Genomic DNA, 18,650 nt, shown 5'->3' on the forward strand with positions numbered 1-18,650 from the left:
AGGTTGTGGGAAGAGTGGCCAAAACCTGCTCGGACAGTGCAGGTGGTTGTCACCCTTCTGGCAGTGGAGACCCATAAGAGCTGGGGGCAAAGCTGCCAAACACAAATTGGGAGGCCCTTTGAGCACAAGAAAGGCAGCAGCTGGCAATGGAGTCAGGGCTTGCAGATTTTGGGTCCAATGGCGGTGAGGAGCATCACTCTCCATGGGAAGGGCAAAATGAGCCTGTTTTGTATTGTCTGGAGCTTTTCACTACTTGTGGCTGAGATGCATGTGATAACCATCCTCATCGTGGAGGTGCCAAGTGGGAGCAGCTCCAGAGGCTGCTGTATGGGCATCAATGAAGAGGAAACGTCTGTCACTGAGCCATGCTGCACAGATGCTCCCTCAGTCAAAGGGACCAAGAATGCCAAAGATGATGGTGTCCCATGGAGGGTGGTATCCTCATCCTGCTCAGTGACAGCCTCAGACTTTGGTTGGTGCTGTGGATGGCTGGAGGGGAGCGCCTGCCTGGGGTGCAACTGGCATCCCCTCCAAACATCCCTGCACCACCAACGCCAGTGGGTCCAGGCAATAATGTGGCATACATCCTGTGTGCAGCAGTGTGCAGTTTCTGCATGCACTGCCCTGTATGGCTTCCCATGAAATTGGTCGCTCAGTCAATGGAGGAGCTCATACGCTCATAGCCCTGAGCTAGGGTGCTGTATGTGAGTTGGATGGACTCCTCTAATCTCAGCCCATGACTGTGCACTGCCTCAGAGAAATCTGACATGTGTTTGTTGCTGCTGGTCTAGAGACAGAGTCCTTTCCAGTGACTCCCGAGACGTGCATGTGTGATCAGCTGAGCAGGGCTGTGTCCGTCTTCCCTCCTTTGGGTGTCTGCCCATAGATGCCTCTGCCACACCCTGCTGCACACTAGTGCTGAACTCACCATCCAATGCTACCCTATCTAACCACACGTGAGGACCCACCACGGTGATTCTATCTGAACTGGTGGAGAATGCACTTGTAAGGTGTCACAGTGCATCATCTGAGCTCTAATGTGTTTGTGCCTGGCATGTGATGGTGGGGGAAATGGTCTCATTGCCTCGACATCTGCGCCTTTTGGGAGATACAAGAAGAGATCATGAAAACTAGAGTTGGTGAGCAAGAGCCTCTGCAGCCCTGAAGCTTCTCAGTGCAACTTGATGTTCAACATGCTGTCAGATAGTGTTGATTGCAATGAACATGCTGCAGTCCCTAATCACCATCTCCATGAGGAATGCTCATTTCATATGCCTGACTTCCTCATGGTCTGCTAGCTGGCGATGCCCATGACTCCCTCCTCCATGGGTCTGGTCACATAAAGGTAGGGAACCCTTCTGCTATTCTAGGCCCTCTCCAAGGCATTATAAGTCCATATCTCCTCTACGGACAAAAGAAAGAGAGAGAGAGATAAGACATTGCTGGCCTTTATGGCCCATGTCAGCTTCTCCTAGTCATGTGTCAGTGCTGGCAGGTACTCAGCAACCCTATGGTTCTGAGTCATTCTGAAGGATCAGTAAGTGCCTTGGGCACCCACCCCTCCCCTGTTCAGGAGCAGCAGGTGCCCTGAGGCTTCTCAATTGGAGTGTTTTCTGGAGGATGTATACCCAGAGGCCTGTCCTGAAGGTTCAGCCTTGCACTCACCTTGCCAGAGCAAATAAAGTCTTTAAGTCTCTCATTAAACTGGATCCAGTTTCTGCCGATGGTCTCCTCCATCACTAAGTTAGCTATCTCCATGTAGAGCTGCTTGATGTGTGTAGATAATCTCTCCCTGCCATTCTCCGGGGAGAGGATCTCCCTCTTATCCCTCATGGCCTCGAGGAGGATCTTCAAGTCCACATCCACAAATTGAGGGGTTGCCCTGCTTCTGCCTCTCCTAAGACATCTTCCAAGCTGAAGATATTGCAATGTCTGTTTAAACTGGGCCCACTGTCCCACCTCTCTTCCCATCCTCACAGCTACTAATTGGTCACCAAACCTGTCTCCAGGTCAACTAAGTGGGCACCCCCATAAAAATCAGGGCCAGTGACTGTTTTCCCTTGGGACAGGCTCAGGACCAAAAAGGGCCCTGATTTTGATTTCCCTCTCAGGAAAATCCTGCCCTATAATTCAGACCAAAATGAATGCTTACCTAGAAAGGCATGGGTTAATTAAGGATCCCTTAATATGGAGTTGTAAATAGCAATCTTAATAGTTATGAGGAAATAACAGGCTTTATTGAAAAAGGTGTTGATGTTATCTATATAGATTTTCAAAAGGTATTTGAAAAGGTGATGCAAAGGAGGCTTGTAGATAAAACAAAAGCTTGTGATGTTAAATGGTATGTGACAATATGCATAGGAAGTTTTTTCATTAAGATGACACTGGGAGGCTTTGTTTATGAAAACTAAAGAAATTGGGACAATTTTCATTAGTGCAAAGGAGTAAAGGGCTAACTGATAGAAATTTTCAGAATTGCTGTGTTTGATGTGGTAATTTGGGAGAAAATTTATCCTTGCTTATCCAAAACTCTGTTGTCTGTATCCTATCCTGCACCTAGTTCTCACTGACGTCCAATGACTCCTGTTCTTCCAACACCTCAAATGTAAAGTTCTGATCTTTGTGTTTCAATCCTTGCTCCTCCCTAACTCTGTGACCTTCTCCAACCGCACAAACTCTTGATGCTGTGACTCTGGCTTCTTGTATATTACCCCTCCCTTAATCCTGTCATGGGTTTCTGTACTTTCAACACTTGAGTTCCCAGTCTCTGGAATTTCCTTCCTAAACACTATGCCTTCCTCCTCTCTCTCTCTTTAAAACCCACTTCTTGATCAAATTTTTTAGTCACCCTTTCTGAACTCTCCTTTGGTTCACATTCTTCTACATTAAAGCTTTATGTCAATACATGTTGTTCTTAATATCCACAAAATAGGTTAGTCATTAAATAGTGGAAATTTTTAGTCATTATTATACTTGGGGAAGAATTTTATGGGCTCTTGCTGGGGAGTTTACAGGCTGGGGAGGGCTGTAAAATTCCCTGGTTGCCTTCTCACTAACCTCCCATCCATCCCCGACCTGTCCTCAATTTTATAGAGAGTGGGCAAGGCCTAGGGCAATCCTCCTACCCTTCCCCCAATTGAGGTGCTTAGATGGCCAGTTAATGGAGGTCAAGGATGGGGGATGTGGTGGGGGATGCACAGCAGGTCTCCCTGCTTGGGGCTCGGGCAGGCCCCCTTTCCACATCTGGTGACCCCCTTGCACCAAGATCTTCCTCTCCCCAGGTGCACCCTCACTTCCTGGCTTCTCCATCAAACCCCACACCCCCCCCCCCACCCCACAACCTCTCCTCTCAACCTCCCAGCCTTCCCTCTCATCCCTGCCATGAGATCCCCACACTTACTTCCATCCTGGTTCTGGAGCTTAGAATCTGGGGGCTGCTTGTAGTCCTGGCAGAGGCCACTGCTCCTGATGGCATTGCTGGGACTGCAGAACTGCTTGCCAATCAGATTGGCCAGCAACTCTCTACAGCAGGTCTCCCTACCGAGTGAGAGGTGGAAGGCCCTTCCCCAGCCAATTAAAGCTCCATGGAGCTTAACTGGCTGTGGGGCATTCTTGCTCACAATTCTGCCCTTGGTTCATTAGATCACTGACATCGATTTACAGATAATATATTAGAATCAATCATTTGTCAAAAATAACCTCAGCATCTACCATATAAAATGTATCAATATTCAAGGCAGCCTTCTTCATTTCAACCAGCTGATTTTTTAATGTATACATTGGTTTATTTTTATTACCTTTTACAGCGAATATTATTTAAGTTCAATAAAGTGGGTGACAGATGAACGAATCTCCGTGCAGTGGATTGAGCGAAGACAAAATCATTCCATTTTAACAATCTGTGACCTCAATACATCCAATATTTGGAGTTGTTTAAAGGTGACTGGTTTCAACCATTTTGTTTAAAATATTCTCATATTTACAATAACTGTTATATTTCAATGCATAGTCATTCTAAATCATTGTTTATTCTGGATATTTGTTCTCTTATGCCAGGATCATCAATTTGCTGAAATGAGTAGTACAGGATGGATCGGTGTTGTATGTAACGCTGTTTAAATTACTCTGTTCCTCTGAAAGTTTACATATTAAAATTCTTGGGTAGAAATTCTTCTTGGGTGGTGGCACTAACAGGCTGTATTGGATCAGGCACCTGATATTTAATTCCATTGACTGCAAATGAATTGAATATTGGCCACTGTATATAATCAACAGCTGACCTGATACCTCCCCTTTTTGTACCACTGCACAAGATGAGTTTCAACCCCCACACCCCCTTCCTCCCTACCACCCGCCCTTATATCTGCATTCTCTTCTAACCAACTTAATGTTATAAATTCTTATACTTATAATGGAAACTGATCATTTGTAATTACACCGGGGGGGAGAATTTTATCCTCTTTGGGGGGGGGGGGGGTTGTGCAGGGGTGGGCTTGCAGCTGATCGGCGCCCCCCGATCAGCTGGGCGCCGCCATTTTATGTAGGCCCGCCCAGCATGACGCGTACCTGGAAGTGCTGTGCACTGCGTGTGCGCGTGATGGGGGGAGGGTTACCTGATTCGGAAGTGCGATCTTTTGCGCATGTGCGCGAAAGAGCGCAAAATTTCACTGAGGCACAGAGGTACCTCAGCGAAATGAGTTTTAAGTTTAGACAGTTTAATAAAATGTTGAAAATTTTTTAATAATATGTCCGCTCATGTGAAACTGTCATATGAGCTGGGACATGTGCATTCATTTTAATAAAAAATTTTCTAAAAATTTTAAATCATTTACGAAACCTCATCCCGCCCTTGGATGAGGTTCCATGAAAAATGTGAAGGCCGCCTGGACTCTTCACCTGCCCACCAACCTTAAGGAACTGATGGGGGTAGGGATGGGGGGATTGGTGGCAGGGGCAGGAGCCAGTCCACGGTCTCGAGAACTGCAAGCCCTTCACTGGACAACCTTCAGCCCTTCTATCGGGTGGAAGTCCCATCTTAGAGAGCTGATGGTCAATCGGATTGTCGGCATCTCTGTAGTCCCAGCAGTGCCACTGGGAGAAGTGGTCACTACTAGGACTACAGGCTGTCCCACCATGCCAAGAAGCCCAGCTAAGCCTGGGGTCACGAGGTCCGGTTGCCAGGTCCCGGTGAGCAGGGTGGGGTAGAGGTGGGGCAAGTTCAAGAGGCCAGGGTGAGAGGGTTATAGCGGAGTTTGAATGATGTTGGGGGCTGGGTACCTCCGATGGGCCAGGGGCCCCACAAATGAGGTCCTCCAGCCTCGCTTTACACATGCCAGGCTTTCCAACTGGCAATTAAGGAATTTAACAGCTAACATCATTGAGAATGCAATTATAGAAAGAACAGTTTCATTGGTAGTAAAGGGGGAAGATTAATTTATGTTGTTAAGTTGTAACATATAAATCAAATAATAACTAAAGTGAAGAAAACTTTGAAATATACTTGCTACACCTCAAAGCTATCAATATGTTTTAAATTGTTCAACTCCTTAAAAATTATTTAGATACTAACATTTTGGATTTCTAATTTTTTTTGCTGTTTATTTGAAATTTTTGTAGTTTCAAGTATCGGATCCATTCTTTGAACCCAAAAACTTTAGCTTCTACAAGGTATTTAGTGACAACAATGGATATAAGCATATCCATAAGGTGGCTGGAATTCCGGTACGTATACATGAGTCTTTGATGAAATAATTAAAATTCTTTTAAAGTTTTTCTAAACTGATTCAGATTAATGACCTTCAATTTTTCTTTAAAGCTTAAAGAAAAAGCGATTACAAATGGGGAATGGGAGGTCATAAGCATAGTAACTCTGACGAAGGATACTCTGTAAGTATATAGAGAATAAAACAAGAATACAATTTCTAGAATATGCAGCACATTGCGAAGATATTGCACCACATAGCTTGTTTGCACTATGATCTTTTAATGAATAAACCTATTTGATTAGAAGCTGTGATATTTTTTGTAGTGCATCAGTTTAACATATTGCTGAATAGGTAAATGGTGTGCTACTCATTGTCACAAGAAGTGATGTGAGTTAACGTGATATGGTAGTTAGAGCAGTGTTGATCAGTAGGTAGCGTGCATGAAGAGCTCTCCTTGAATCCTGCTATTCTTCAATAAAGAACTCTTTGTTTAGTTTACCAACCGTTGTTGTAGTGTTTGATATGTTTGTGTCAAGAGCCAATTACACAACATGGTGGCAGCAGTTCACATTTAGTAGCAGTGATCACAAAGCAGTGCACAACATGGTGACAGAGATCAAAAAACAGTGACATCGTTGGGCAACAGGAAAAAACCATAAAGCCTAGGAAAACACAGGCAAACAGCTAGAAGAAGCAGTGGCAGTGAAGTTTGGTCTCAGTCCAAAAATCACTCACAAGGATCAGTATACCAAGAGAGTGAGTAATTGAAGGTGGTGATGGTGTATTGGTGTGGTAATTGACCAGAAAGGCAGTGTTCTGGCAGAATCGGCTGAAAAAGTCAATTTGAATTGGGCCTGTGAGACTGGAGAGCCATTTGAGCATCATGGGATTTTCCCACTGAAAAGAGCTCCATGGGTGGAGCGTCCCCATGCAGAGGCTGAAAGCCCACACTGCAACCACAGAGCTCAGGGCATGGCAGAGGTCCAGAGCTGCAGGTGCTGTAGACCTGCACTGTTTTATTTCCATCAAGGAAAAGTTGTTGAAAGAGAAAGTCTTCGGTAAGAGAAGCAAGAAATTTTAATGCCGTGACAATATACCCAGAATTCCAGACAACAAATTCAAATTGTTTAGACAGCATGTGGAGTTGTGCTTCTTCGATCTTGTAGTAGCAGAGCCCAAGAAGCAGGCAGTAAAGATAAGGATAGCAATTGGCAATATAGGTCTTCATTGGATCAACATTTCTGGACTGAGAGAAGCAGACCTAAAAGACCCAATTAAACTCTGGGCAATGCTGAAGGATCAGTTAAGAGTTAAGGTCAACTTCAGAATTTATCAACTCGACCAGATGGCCTATAGACAACAGACCAAACAAACTGTTGACCAATTTGTTATTAGATGTCGGGGCAAAGGCAGAGATTGTGATCTTTTTCAGATGCAGGACCCTCTGAGAGAATAATGGAGCTGGAAATCATATTGATTCCAATAGAGGTATTCCAAAAAGATCTACTTGATACAAAAAGGGACACGACATTGACAGTCTACTCGAAGATGGCAGAATATGCCAGGCTACAGTTGTGGACAGGCAAAGTCTTAAGATCTTGAAGCAGCAATACCATAGGTGAGGTAGCTAAGGCACCCAAACAGGACGTGTGACAAGTGTGGTTTAACGCATCAGCCACATAACTGTCCTGCATTTAGAGACACCTCCAAGGTGTTCGGTCTAAAGGGAAACTGGGAAAGATTGTGCAGAAAGTCTGGCAGCAAGGAAGCAGTCAGAAGCCACAGCTCAGCAAAAACCAGATGCCACATAGTGGCAAGAATAAGAACGAGTTCACCAAACATCAGTTCAAGCACAGGCATGTCCCCAAAGCAGGCAGAGGCCTGGGTGGCAAAGAAGGCACTGAGAGAGACGAATAAGAGTTTGAAAGTAAACAAGCTTTCCATGCAATGCCAGATGCACAGCATGTGGATGCAATCACCCAACTAAAACCTTTCACCACAGCTGAGATCATATGTCCCAGTAAAAGTGGTAAGCACATTATATGATTGAAGATGGATACTGGATCAAGTGCCAAGATTTAACCACTGTGGATATTCAAAGAGATGTACTTGGTGAAGTGAGAGTTTGTGTTACAGCTAACAAGAGCCAGGCTCATCAATTATAATGTTTTGCCAACCTGCTGTGTGGCCCTATTGATGTTGAAGTGCAGACGTGGAAGTTCTACATTGTTGCCATAGTCTTCTGCATTGCTGATACCAATGGACCAGCAGGAGTAGGATTGCCAGCATGCAGGGAACTCCGGATCATGCTGATTCACAAGATCAGTAAATCACCAATGCTAGATGGTCAAGGCACATGTGACCCCATTGAGCCTACTCAAGATCTACAACAGAAATAGCCATATGGTTTGGTGCTGTGGACAGTTTTATAGGAGACATTGTTCTTCACCTGAAAGCCCATGCAATTCCGTACATAGAACTACCACAGAAGTGCAGTGTCCTTGAAAAGGACAAGTTAAAAGCTGAGCTTGACGCGATGGAATGACAAGGAATTATTTGCCATGTTCAGCAACACATAGATTGGTGTATCTCTATATCACTGGGGTGGTTATAGGAATGCTTGGATCCCAGAAGATTAAATTCAGCAGGAGGTGTCCTCATAAGATGTCTACTCTGGAGGAACTCAGCCAAGGTTTGCTAGAGCCAAGTTCTTCTCGAAGGTAGATGCGAAGTATGGATATTGGTCGGCGCACCTGTACCAGGATTCACAGAAACTAATGGCATTCAGAACTCCATTTGGGAGGTATTGTCAGTGAGTCAGGACCTCTTTCAACAACATATGGATCATATTACTGAGAGTGTCCCTTGCTGTATTTGTATCGCAGTTGATGTGGCAGTCATGTGGAGTACCAAGGAAGAGCATGGCATGAATCTCCACTTTCTAATATAGACGGTTAGAGGAGAAACTCTCAACTTCAGTAATAAAAAAATGTGCTATTAACCTGAGTCATATTCATTTCTTTGGTTTACTCAGATACCTGGAATGTGACCAGATCCCAGTAAGGTCGTGGATGTGCAATCAGTGCATACTCCTCAAGATAAAGAAGATTTACAGAGGCATTTGGGCCTTTTGGACTTCTTAGCACCATGTATCTTAGATTTTTCTGAGAGAGCATCATCACAGCATGAATTTCTCAAGAAGGATACGACATTCCTGTGACATGGAAATCATCAGCACGTGCTGGATTCATTAAAGCTGTCACTTTATGAAACATGTCTATGATACTTCGATCCAAGGAAAGAAACTAATCTGAAAGTTGGCATAAGGGTCTCCGGGAATGCCTGTTGCAGGAAGGCAGACCCAGTTGCATTCAATTTCAAATGTTTGTCAGCTGCTCAGGTGAACTATTCAAATATCTAGCAAGAAACTTTGGCTTTAGTGTTTGGCATCACCAGATTTCATACAAAGCTATTTGATGAATTCTTTGTTGTTGAGATTGATCAAAAGTCATTAGAGATGATTTAAAGATAGCCACCCACCAGCATGCCACCTTGACTCCAAAGATTATTAATGAAAGTACAGGGGTACAATTGCAATGTCTGATACAAACTTGGAAACCTCATGGCAATGTCTGACACATTGAGCAGGCTGCCCAACCCCAAGAAGACAGAATATATACTGTTGGATGAAGTGGACGCAGTAGATGTGGAATTAGGAGATGTGTACAACATTTAACCTAATGGGCCAGAACTTCCGAGGATTGGCAATCCCAGGTGGATTGCTAATCTGCTCCTACCTTAGTTGGGTGCTGCTCATTTCTTGACTGACGTTCTGACGTGGGCCTGCTGTGAAACGTGCAGCATTCCAGTTCTTGGGGCTGTCCTGTGCAGGGCAGCAGCATTGGGGGGAGTGAAGCCACACCTCCTTTTTGTGGCACTGGCTACCATAAACCAGGTAAGTTTAAAGAACCCAGCCACTTGGAGAAGCCAGGGAGAAGGTAAATGTATAAGGTAAGTGGATGAGGGATTAGGGTGGGTCAGGGAGGCGGGGATTAGGATGAGTTGGGGGCAGGTAGGATGGGTCGGTGGCTTAGAATGGATTGGGGGACAAGTGGTCACTTTGGGGCTCAGGATGTTAATTGGGGGTGGGTGGGGGGTAATTGGGGGTTAGCCGGGGATTGGGGGTGCTAGTAGAGGATGGTAGTCGGAGGGTAGTAGTGGGAGGTTGTCAGGGATCAGGAGCATAATTGACGGGATGATGGAGAGGTGGGGGTCTAGTGGGGGTGTGGAGGGTCAATAATATGGTTACCCAGGAGTTAGAACTGCTTTTAATTCTTCTAACTTTTCCTGAGTATCTATTCTGCTAAGAGAGTCAGAACCATCCAAAGTCCTCAGTTTATATTGGAGTATCGGGTGGTTCCCAGTGCAGAGTCATTGCTCAATGAAAGCTTAAACTTCACAGGCAATTCCTGTGCAGTCTTTGTGTGGGGATTTTTAAAAAATTTGGTCATGGGGCATGGGCAGCGCTGGCTAGGCCAAATTTATTGCCCATTCCTATTTGCTCTTGAGAAGGTGGTAGTGAGCTGCCTACTTGAACTGCTGTAGTCCATGTGATGTAGGTACACCCACAGTGCTGTTAGGGAGTGAGTTCTGGGATTTTGCGCAGCGACAGTGAAGGAACAGCGATATATTTCCAAGTCAGGATGGTTATTGCCTTGGAGGGAAACTTCCAGGTGGTGGTGTTCCCATCTATCTGCTGCCCTTGTCCTTCTGGATGGTGGCGGTCGTGGGTTTAAAAGATGCTGTATAAGGAGGCTTGGTGAATTCCTGCAGTGCATCTTGTAGATGGTACACACTGCTGCCACTGTGCGTCAGTGGTGGAGGGGGTAAATATTTGTGGATGGGGTGCCAATCAAGTGGGCTGCTTTGTCCTGGATGGTGTCAACCTTCTTGAGCGTAGTTGGAGCTGCACTTGACCAGGCAAGTGGAGAGTATTCCTGATTTGTGCCTTGTAGATGGTGGACAGGCTTTGAGGAGTCAGGAGGTGAGTTACTCACCACAGGATTCCTAGCCTCTGACCTGCTCTTGCAGCCACAGTATTTATATGGCTAGTCCAGTTCAGTTTCTGGTCATTGGTAACCCTAGGATGTTGATAGTGTGGGATTCAGTGATGGTAATGCCATTAAATTTCAAGGGTCAATGGTTAGATTCTCTTTTGTTGGAGATGGTCATTGCCTTGCACTTGTGACTTGCAACTTGTCAGTCCAAGCCTGGCTATTATCCAGGTCTTGCTGCTTTTGGACATAGACTGACCTTATGATGGAAGGAAGGTCATTGATGAAGCAGCTGAAGATGTTTGGGACGAGGACACTACCCTGGGGAACTCCTGCAGTGATGTCCTGAAACTGAGATGATTGATCTCCAATAACCACAGCCATCTTCATTTGGGCTAGGTATGATTCAAACCGACGGAGAGTTTTCCCCCTGATTCCCATTGACTCCAATTTTGCTAGGGCTCCTTGATGTCACACTCGGTTAAATGTACCTTGATATTGAGGGCGGTTACTTTCACCTCACCTCGGGATTTCAGCTCTTTTGTCCACGTTTGAACCAAGGCTGCAATTAGGTCAGAAGCTGAGTGGCCCAGGCGGAACCCAAACTATGCGCAGTGTGCAGGTTATTGTTAAGCAAATGCTACTTGATAGCATTGTTGATGACTCCTTTACTGATGATCGAGAGTAGACTGATGAGCCGGTACTTGGCTGGGTTGGATTTGTCCTGCTTTTTGTGCACAAGGCATACCTGGACAACTTTCCACATTGCCGGGTAGATGCCAGTGTTGTAGCTATACTGGAACAGCTTGACTAGGAGTGTGGCAAGTTCTGGAGCACAAGTCTTCAGTACTATTGCCGGAACATTGTCAGGGCCCATTGCCTTTTCTGTACCCAGTGCCTTCATCCGTTTCTTGATATCACATGAAGTGAATTGAATTGGCTTAAGACTGGCATCTGTGATGCTGGGGACACCTGGAAGAGGTCAAGGTGGATCATCCACTTGGCACTTCTGGCTGAAGCTTGTTGTAAGTGCTTCAGCCTTATCTTTGCACTGATGAGCTCGCTATCCCCCTCATTGAAGGTAGAGATATTTGTGGAACCTCTGTCTCCAGTGAGTTATTTAATTGCCCACCGCCGTTCATGACTGGATGTGGCAGAACTGCAGAACTTAGATCTGATCCGTTGGTTGTGGAATTGCTTAGCTCTATCGCTTGCTGCTTATGCTGTTTGGCACGCAAGTAATCCTGTGTTTTGGCTTCACCAGGTTGACACCTTATTTTTAGGTATGCCTGATGCTGCTGCTGGCAAGCCCTCCTGCAATCTTCATTGAACTAGGGTTCATACACTGGCTTGGTGGTAATGGTAGAGTGGAGGATATGCCGGCCCATGAGCTTACAGATTGTGGTTATGTACAATTCTGCTGCTGCTGATGGCCCACAGCACCTCATAGTTGTTCAGTCTTGAGTTACTAGACCTGTTCAAAATCTGTTCCATTTAGCGTAATAGTAATGCTACACAACACAATGGCACACAACATTTCCAGTGCAGGGGGAGAGGGGGTGTCACCTGGCTCATCTTCTGGGGTACCTCCCAGGTCTGACTGCCTAGAGATCGGAGGTTCTGGGCCAATGTGATTTGGACAAGACTAACATGAGAAGCTTCGGACAGAGACTTCAAGAGATTCTGACCTAGGGGCTTTGTGACAAACCATCATCAGTGGATGACTGGATACAGTATAAGGGATACAGTATAACAGGCCTCAGAACATTTTGGCCATGTCGCGATGAAATTGGCATTAAAGTGGGGGTAATATTCTGATAAGGCCAATGTTATAGTGCATGGAACTGTAAGAATCCCATCGCATGTATTGAACAATGAAGGTAAGCTTTTGGTAGACCATGGTAGAGAACCCCCTGGCAGATTTCTCAACTAGTACATCAAGGAAAGCGAGTTCTTTTGACTGCTCCATTTCAAAGGTGAATTTGAACACAGGATGGAGCCTATTTAGACATGGAAGGAAATTATTACATGCAGCTGCGGATTTAAATATAGCAAACATATCTTCTATGTATCGGAAATATAACTGTCAGTCAGCATCAACTGGTGCATTCTACAAGGCAACACCTCTACCAGAGTCCACTTGCCAACCAATCAGCTCTCTTTTCATACAGTATACAGTATAAATATGTTGTTTCCCATGACATTGTTATTTCCTTGCTAATTGTCCTGATGAGTGCAAGATGAAAAGCTTTGACAAAAAAATCTCTCTTTTCAGCAATACTCAATATTCCAGTTCTTGATTATCCATTTTTACAGCCTGATATTCATTATACATATGTTTGCATTACAGTTACTACATTAGCAATGAATATGAACATTATCCAGGGAGAAGAAACCTATATAAGTAAGTTTTATAAATAATATATGTATTATTGTGAAAGAATTATACACTGTTACCCCTCCACTCCAGAAATTTATTGTTCAGAAACACTGGTTATCTGGAAATTTTTTGAGCGGACCCAGGTAACTCACAGCATCATTTCAGTACATTACTTTGAGAGTAGAAACAAGGAAGATACAGTATTTGGATAAGTAAAACATTTTTCATTACTGCTGTATAATGTTTTTTCACTGTTATGTTTCAGGTAAATATTTATATATTCACACACTTATGGTTAGTCATTCTAATGTCATTCAATAATCCAGAAAATTCCAAAATTCAGAAATGCCTTGTTCCCAAGCATTCTGGACTGGAGAGGTTAAAATAATATGAAATGGTAAAGGAATGTTTGGTTTATTCTCATTTTTATAGTAGAAAGTTTTTAATTAAAAGGTTGATTTTTAATCTGTGATGGAATCAGTTGCTCGGTACAGTTGGTGCATCTTTCCAGGCCAACTGGAAGTAAATTCATACTGTTGCATTCCTTAATGTACTCAGTTCCTGGGAAAAACTGGGTTTGCCTTCAGGGCTGGGCTTGATTGGTGCGGTCGTTTTAACCCTCACAGCTAGAAAGCAACATCATTGGCAAGATGACGAATGCATTGCTTCACTTACAATAAGTTTTATTTTAACTTTAGAATCACCAACTATACCTATCACCATCTTAAAGTGTTCAGGTACTTAATGGGAAGGTATCCCCCTTTCTAGTTTGAGACATACTTTTCCCCTTAAGCCTCTGTAACATCATAAGGTAGTTTACATCATTAGAAGTGCTATATAAATGCAAGTTGTTGTTGATTTACCAAGGTTCAAACAGTACTTCCAATTTTTCCCAAGTATTCCAAGTGGTAATGTTACACAAGATAATAGGAAGATATAGAATGAGAAAAGCCTCTACAATCCTCCTGGCCCCCCAAATCCTAAAACTCTTTAATTATGCACTCCCTCAAATACCTATCCAAATGTCTCTTAAATATTTCTAATTTATCTATCTCTGGTATCTTCATTTACCTTTTTTTTTCACATTGCCATCCCTCTCCATATAAGTAATTACATCTAAAGTTTCTGAGCTTCATCCCTCTTCTAAGTTTGAGCCATGACCCAAGTTCTAGAATTTATGGCAATCTTAAACATGTTATCCAAGGTTCAATTTATATATTCCCCCTAAACATCTCGAATACTTGGAGAATATCTCTCCCTACTCTTCTCTCCCCTAGAGTAAACAACAATAGGTTCTTCAAACTCTCTGCATAGATCAGATGCAATAAGCTAAGTAGCAGTTTAGTCGGTTTTTCTGCATGTCTCAGTGCCTAGATATCCTCAAAGAGGTACAGTGACCAAAATTATACACAGCACTACATGGTAGTATTCATTATCACCACCTGAGAATTTTGTGCTCTGTCCCACTTTTAACCGCTTTTAACATGTCTTTTGGAATTTACTCACAGCTGTTATTGTTCATTGGTCTGTAGTTCCCCGTGTAATCCTGTTTGCCTTTTTAAAGATGGAGATTGTATTGACCATTTTCTTTAGATATTACTGTCATTTCTGAAGGTTTTTGAAAGAAGGACATGACTGAATTCACAGCCATTCTCCAGGTAAACTTGTATGAATTCCATTTGGGTCTGGTTCATAGACATTTTGAATTTTTCATTTATTTGTAGAATTAAAATTGGACCAGGTTCTCAGGAACGTCAATGTATTACCTGTCAGCTGATGAAGGAACGCTGTCAATACTATTCTGCGCAATTCAGTAAAAATGGAAGCTTTTATATGCTATCCTGTTCTGGTAAGTGAAACACAGAAGCTAGTTCTTCAAGGTAAAATATGGCTTATTATGATTGTTCTCATGGCTGCTCCTTGTTCTATGCAGGTCCGGGAATGCCTATATTTGCACTGTACAATGCTACCAATGATGAAGGTATTCACTATTTTACTATCTCTTAACATAAATTGATTGTTCTGAAAATGTGTATTGTAATTATCTGACAGAGCCTCTGTCCTTTAATTAGTAAAAATGTCTAATTTCAAAGCTTATACTTAGAGCTGATTTAATGAATTTAGAAAAAGTCATCAATAGGCATTGAATAGAATATGAACACTAGAGAAATGTTGGGGGAACTTAACGTCTTCCAACCCAAAGCAAGTCCAGAGGTGGGGTGCTGTTTTGATCAGGTGGGAAGGTGTCGGTTTGGGGACCCCACCGTCTTCCTGCCTCACCTCAATCAAGCTCAGGGCGGGAAGGTGGATTTCCCACCTGGAGGCCTTTTGAGGCCTTTAAGTGGCCACTTAAAGGCTATACGGCTGTCATCCTTCCACCACTGGTATTCAAGAAGCAGTGAGTGGAGGATTTGCCATCCATGGAGACCGCTCAGCATTCTGTTGGATTTGACTACAGCCTTCTTGGGGTCGGGGTGGGGAGGAGGTGGCGGTCCCTTGTTCTGAGGCACTGTGCCTGATCAAGGGACTTAACATTGGGAGCGGGGGTGGGGTGGGAGGTACAGGAAGCCATCCCCCTACTGACCCTCCCCTGGCTGGCACCTCTCCCTCAGAACCCAACCCGCTCCACTTACCTGAATCTGGAGGATCATTTACTGATTCTCTGCGTAGGCCCCAAATACAATTCTGGCAGCGGCTGCCACATCTGTTGGTGCTGCCGGTACTGGAGAACTGCTGACCTCTGATTGGCTGGCAGCTCTGCGGGGCAGGATTTCCACCTTACTAGTGCTGTGGGGTTGATTGAGTGGGACTTACCTGACCAGCTAAGTGCTTGAATGCACTGAAATAGCATAGGGCTTCCATAGAGAAGCAACTTGGGCCTTCTGCTGGTTCTCCAATCAGTGGGTGGGACCCCCAATGCTCCAATTAAATTTGCTCATTGTCATTCAACCACTTTCAAGGTTGTGACGGGTGTTTGGAGAGACGCAACTGGAGATAGGGGAATAGAACTTTAAAAATGTTGTCTCTACAACAATTAAAAAGTGTAGATATCAAGAACTGTAACATTTAAGATTACTAAATTATATTATGTTATTACCACGCAGTTTACCTTACTTTTTAAAATGGTTACTTGTTTAAATTTACCATCAGTCTCCTGTTGCTGCCCATTGCTGTCTTCATTTTCCCTTCATTATAGTATTTACAGCGAAGTTTCTGGTGGTCAATTTCAAAACTTGAGAACATTAACCAATGGAAAGTTCCACATTACAGTAGACCCCATAGCATCATGGAGCAGGCACGCTAATGCTAAGAAAGAGGGCATCCTGTTTTACTTGGCCTATAGTATGTCTAAGATGAAAGCAAAATACTGCAGATGCTGGAAATCCAAATAAAAACAGAAACATTACTGGGAAAACTCTGCAGGTCTGGTAGCATCTGTGGAGAGAGAAACAGAGTTAAGGTTTTGAGTCCATATGACTGCTTCAGAGCTAAAGAGAAGTAGAAATGTGATGGATGTTATGCTGTGTAGGAGTGGGTGGAGCAGGTGAAGCAAGATTGAAGGTCAGGGATAGGTGGGAGAGATTGACAAAGCTGTCATGGACACAAGGCAAAGGGAGTGTTAACAGTAGTGGTAAAGACCAAAGAAATTGCTGATTGCGGCATAAAGGTAAGAGTAGAATGTGTTAATAGCAGAACAAGGCTCAGCGCTTTGTGAAAAAGCAATGTAGAAACCAGTGACAGATGGCCCTGTGGCGGGGGAAGGGTTGGGTGGTGTTTGGAGGAAAAAGGGCAAAAAATAAATAAATAAATAATATTAACATTAAAAAAAATTGGATTAAAAAAGGGGGTAAAGATGGAGGAAAGAGTTTATGGTCTAGAGTTGTTGAACACAATGTTCAGTCTGGAAGGTTGTAAAGTGCCTAATCAAAAGGTGAGGCGCTGTTCCTCCAGTTTGCGTTGGGCTTCACTGGAATATTGCAGCAAGCCAAGGATAGGAATCCACATTCTGCTCGTACCTTTATCACCAATGTTAACAGTCCCTTTGCCTTGTGTCCATGACAACTTTGTCAATCTCTCCCATTTATCCCTGACCTTCTATCTTACTCCACCTCCTCCTACTTCTCTTTAACTTGGAAGAAGAGTCATATGGACTCAAAACCTTAACTCTGTTTCCTTCTCCACAGATGCTGCCAAACCTGCTGAATTTTTCCAGTATTTTTTTATTTTATATTACATCTAATCCTGTTTCCATCTTCTGCCACATGATGTAAACAAAATTGTTTTATTACAGAATCACAAAATACTTTCTGCACCATATTTTTGATAAATTAGGTTATTTATTATTATAAGTAATTTCTGAACCGTACATCCAGTTATTTTATCTGGTAAGTGGACCTTGATTGATAGTAAGATAAATCTCATCTTAGATGTTCAAGGAACTAAAACATAATTTTTTTAATTTCAAGTGATAAAAACTCTTGAAGATAACAAAGAATTGGAAAAAGATCTTCAGAATATTCAGATGCCATCAAAAATTCTCGAGACTATAGAACTAGATGGCACACGTGAGTTAAACCAGTTTAATTATTGTACATAGAAGACTGCTGCATTTTTAACTCCTGAATATTACCAATATAGTAATGCTTCAGTAACTAAAACCCAGTCATTCTGATGGTAGTAGTTTTCACTTGCAATATGAGCAGAAGATTCAGCCAAGCAAGGTTCCGATTAAGTTGTATGAGTGTGTGGTCACGCAGCTGCCTGGAAGGTACAGCACACGCCTGGTTTTGTGTGCAGTAGTGAAAAATTAATACATTTTAAAGGGAATATTACAACTAAACCAATCAATGTGGTAATCTTAACTAATAGTCTGCCAGCAGATTTTAATAATAAAGGTTAGCTAACTAAAAATTTGGTAAGTTTTCATCTCATGGTCTAAGATGGGAAAAATTTCTGCACTAATATGGAATGCATGAGTTAAAAGGCTGATGGAAACAGATTGATTAGGAACTTTCAAAGGAGGCTTGGTTAAATAACCCAAGGGAAAATGTTACAGGTCTATGGGGAAAGATCAGAGGTGTGGGACTAATTAGATAGCTTTAATAAAGAGCCAGCATAGGCTTGATGACCCAAATAGGCTGTTTCTATGTTTTTTTATGATTCTAGATTGATAATAAGATAGAGGAAACGACATCCTTTTCTGGGGGAATCAGAAGAAAAGGGCATAAAATTAGTGCCAGGGCATAAAATTAGTGCCAGGACATCTAAGAGTGAAATTAGAAAGATTGTTTTGATACCAACGATAGTAAAAATGTGGAATTTGTGCCCCAAAAGGGTACTGAATGTAGGGGTGGAATCATCCCGGATTTGCACTAATGCAATAAAGGACGGGGAAAAGAACATTTCACCCGCCATCCCAATCCTGCCTCAGTAATCATGCATTCCTGGGAAACACATGGTTTCAATGGCAGGCGGCCTCCAATTTACCCACCGTGCCATCTTCTCGCCGTT

At 43.3% G+C, this 18,650-nt stretch overlaps 1 protein-coding gene across 12 annotated transcripts in view; it reads left to right on the forward strand.

Annotated features, from left to right (window-relative positions):
* The window catches only part of LOC121285315 (fibroblast activation protein, alpha), a 112,223-nt gene that overhangs the window by 59,128 nt on the left and 34,445 nt on the right, over positions 1 to 18,650 (forward strand). For all 12 annotated transcript variants that reach the window (XM_041201773.1, XM_041201774.1, XM_041201776.1 and 9 more), the window contains 8 exons: positions 3,807 to 3,939; positions 4,057 to 4,101; positions 5,617 to 5,721; positions 5,816 to 5,886; positions 13,110 to 13,163; positions 14,864 to 14,988; positions 15,073 to 15,120; positions 17,606 to 17,704. In XM_041201773.1, coding sequence (XP_041057707.1) covers positions 3,807 to 3,939; positions 4,057 to 4,101; positions 5,617 to 5,721; positions 5,816 to 5,886; positions 13,110 to 13,163; positions 14,864 to 14,988; positions 15,073 to 15,120; positions 17,606 to 17,704 — 680 coding nt within the window. The remainder of the gene's footprint in view (positions 1 to 3,806; positions 3,940 to 4,056; positions 4,102 to 5,616; positions 5,722 to 5,815; positions 5,887 to 13,109; positions 13,164 to 14,863; positions 14,989 to 15,072; positions 15,121 to 17,605; positions 17,705 to 18,650) is intronic.

This window comes from Carcharodon carcharias, chromosome 12 (assembly GCF_017639515.1).
Source record: "Carcharodon carcharias isolate sCarCar2 chromosome 12, sCarCar2.pri, whole genome shotgun sequence".
Lineage (NCBI taxonomy): Eukaryota > Metazoa > Chordata > Chondrichthyes > Lamniformes > Lamnidae > Carcharodon > Carcharodon carcharias.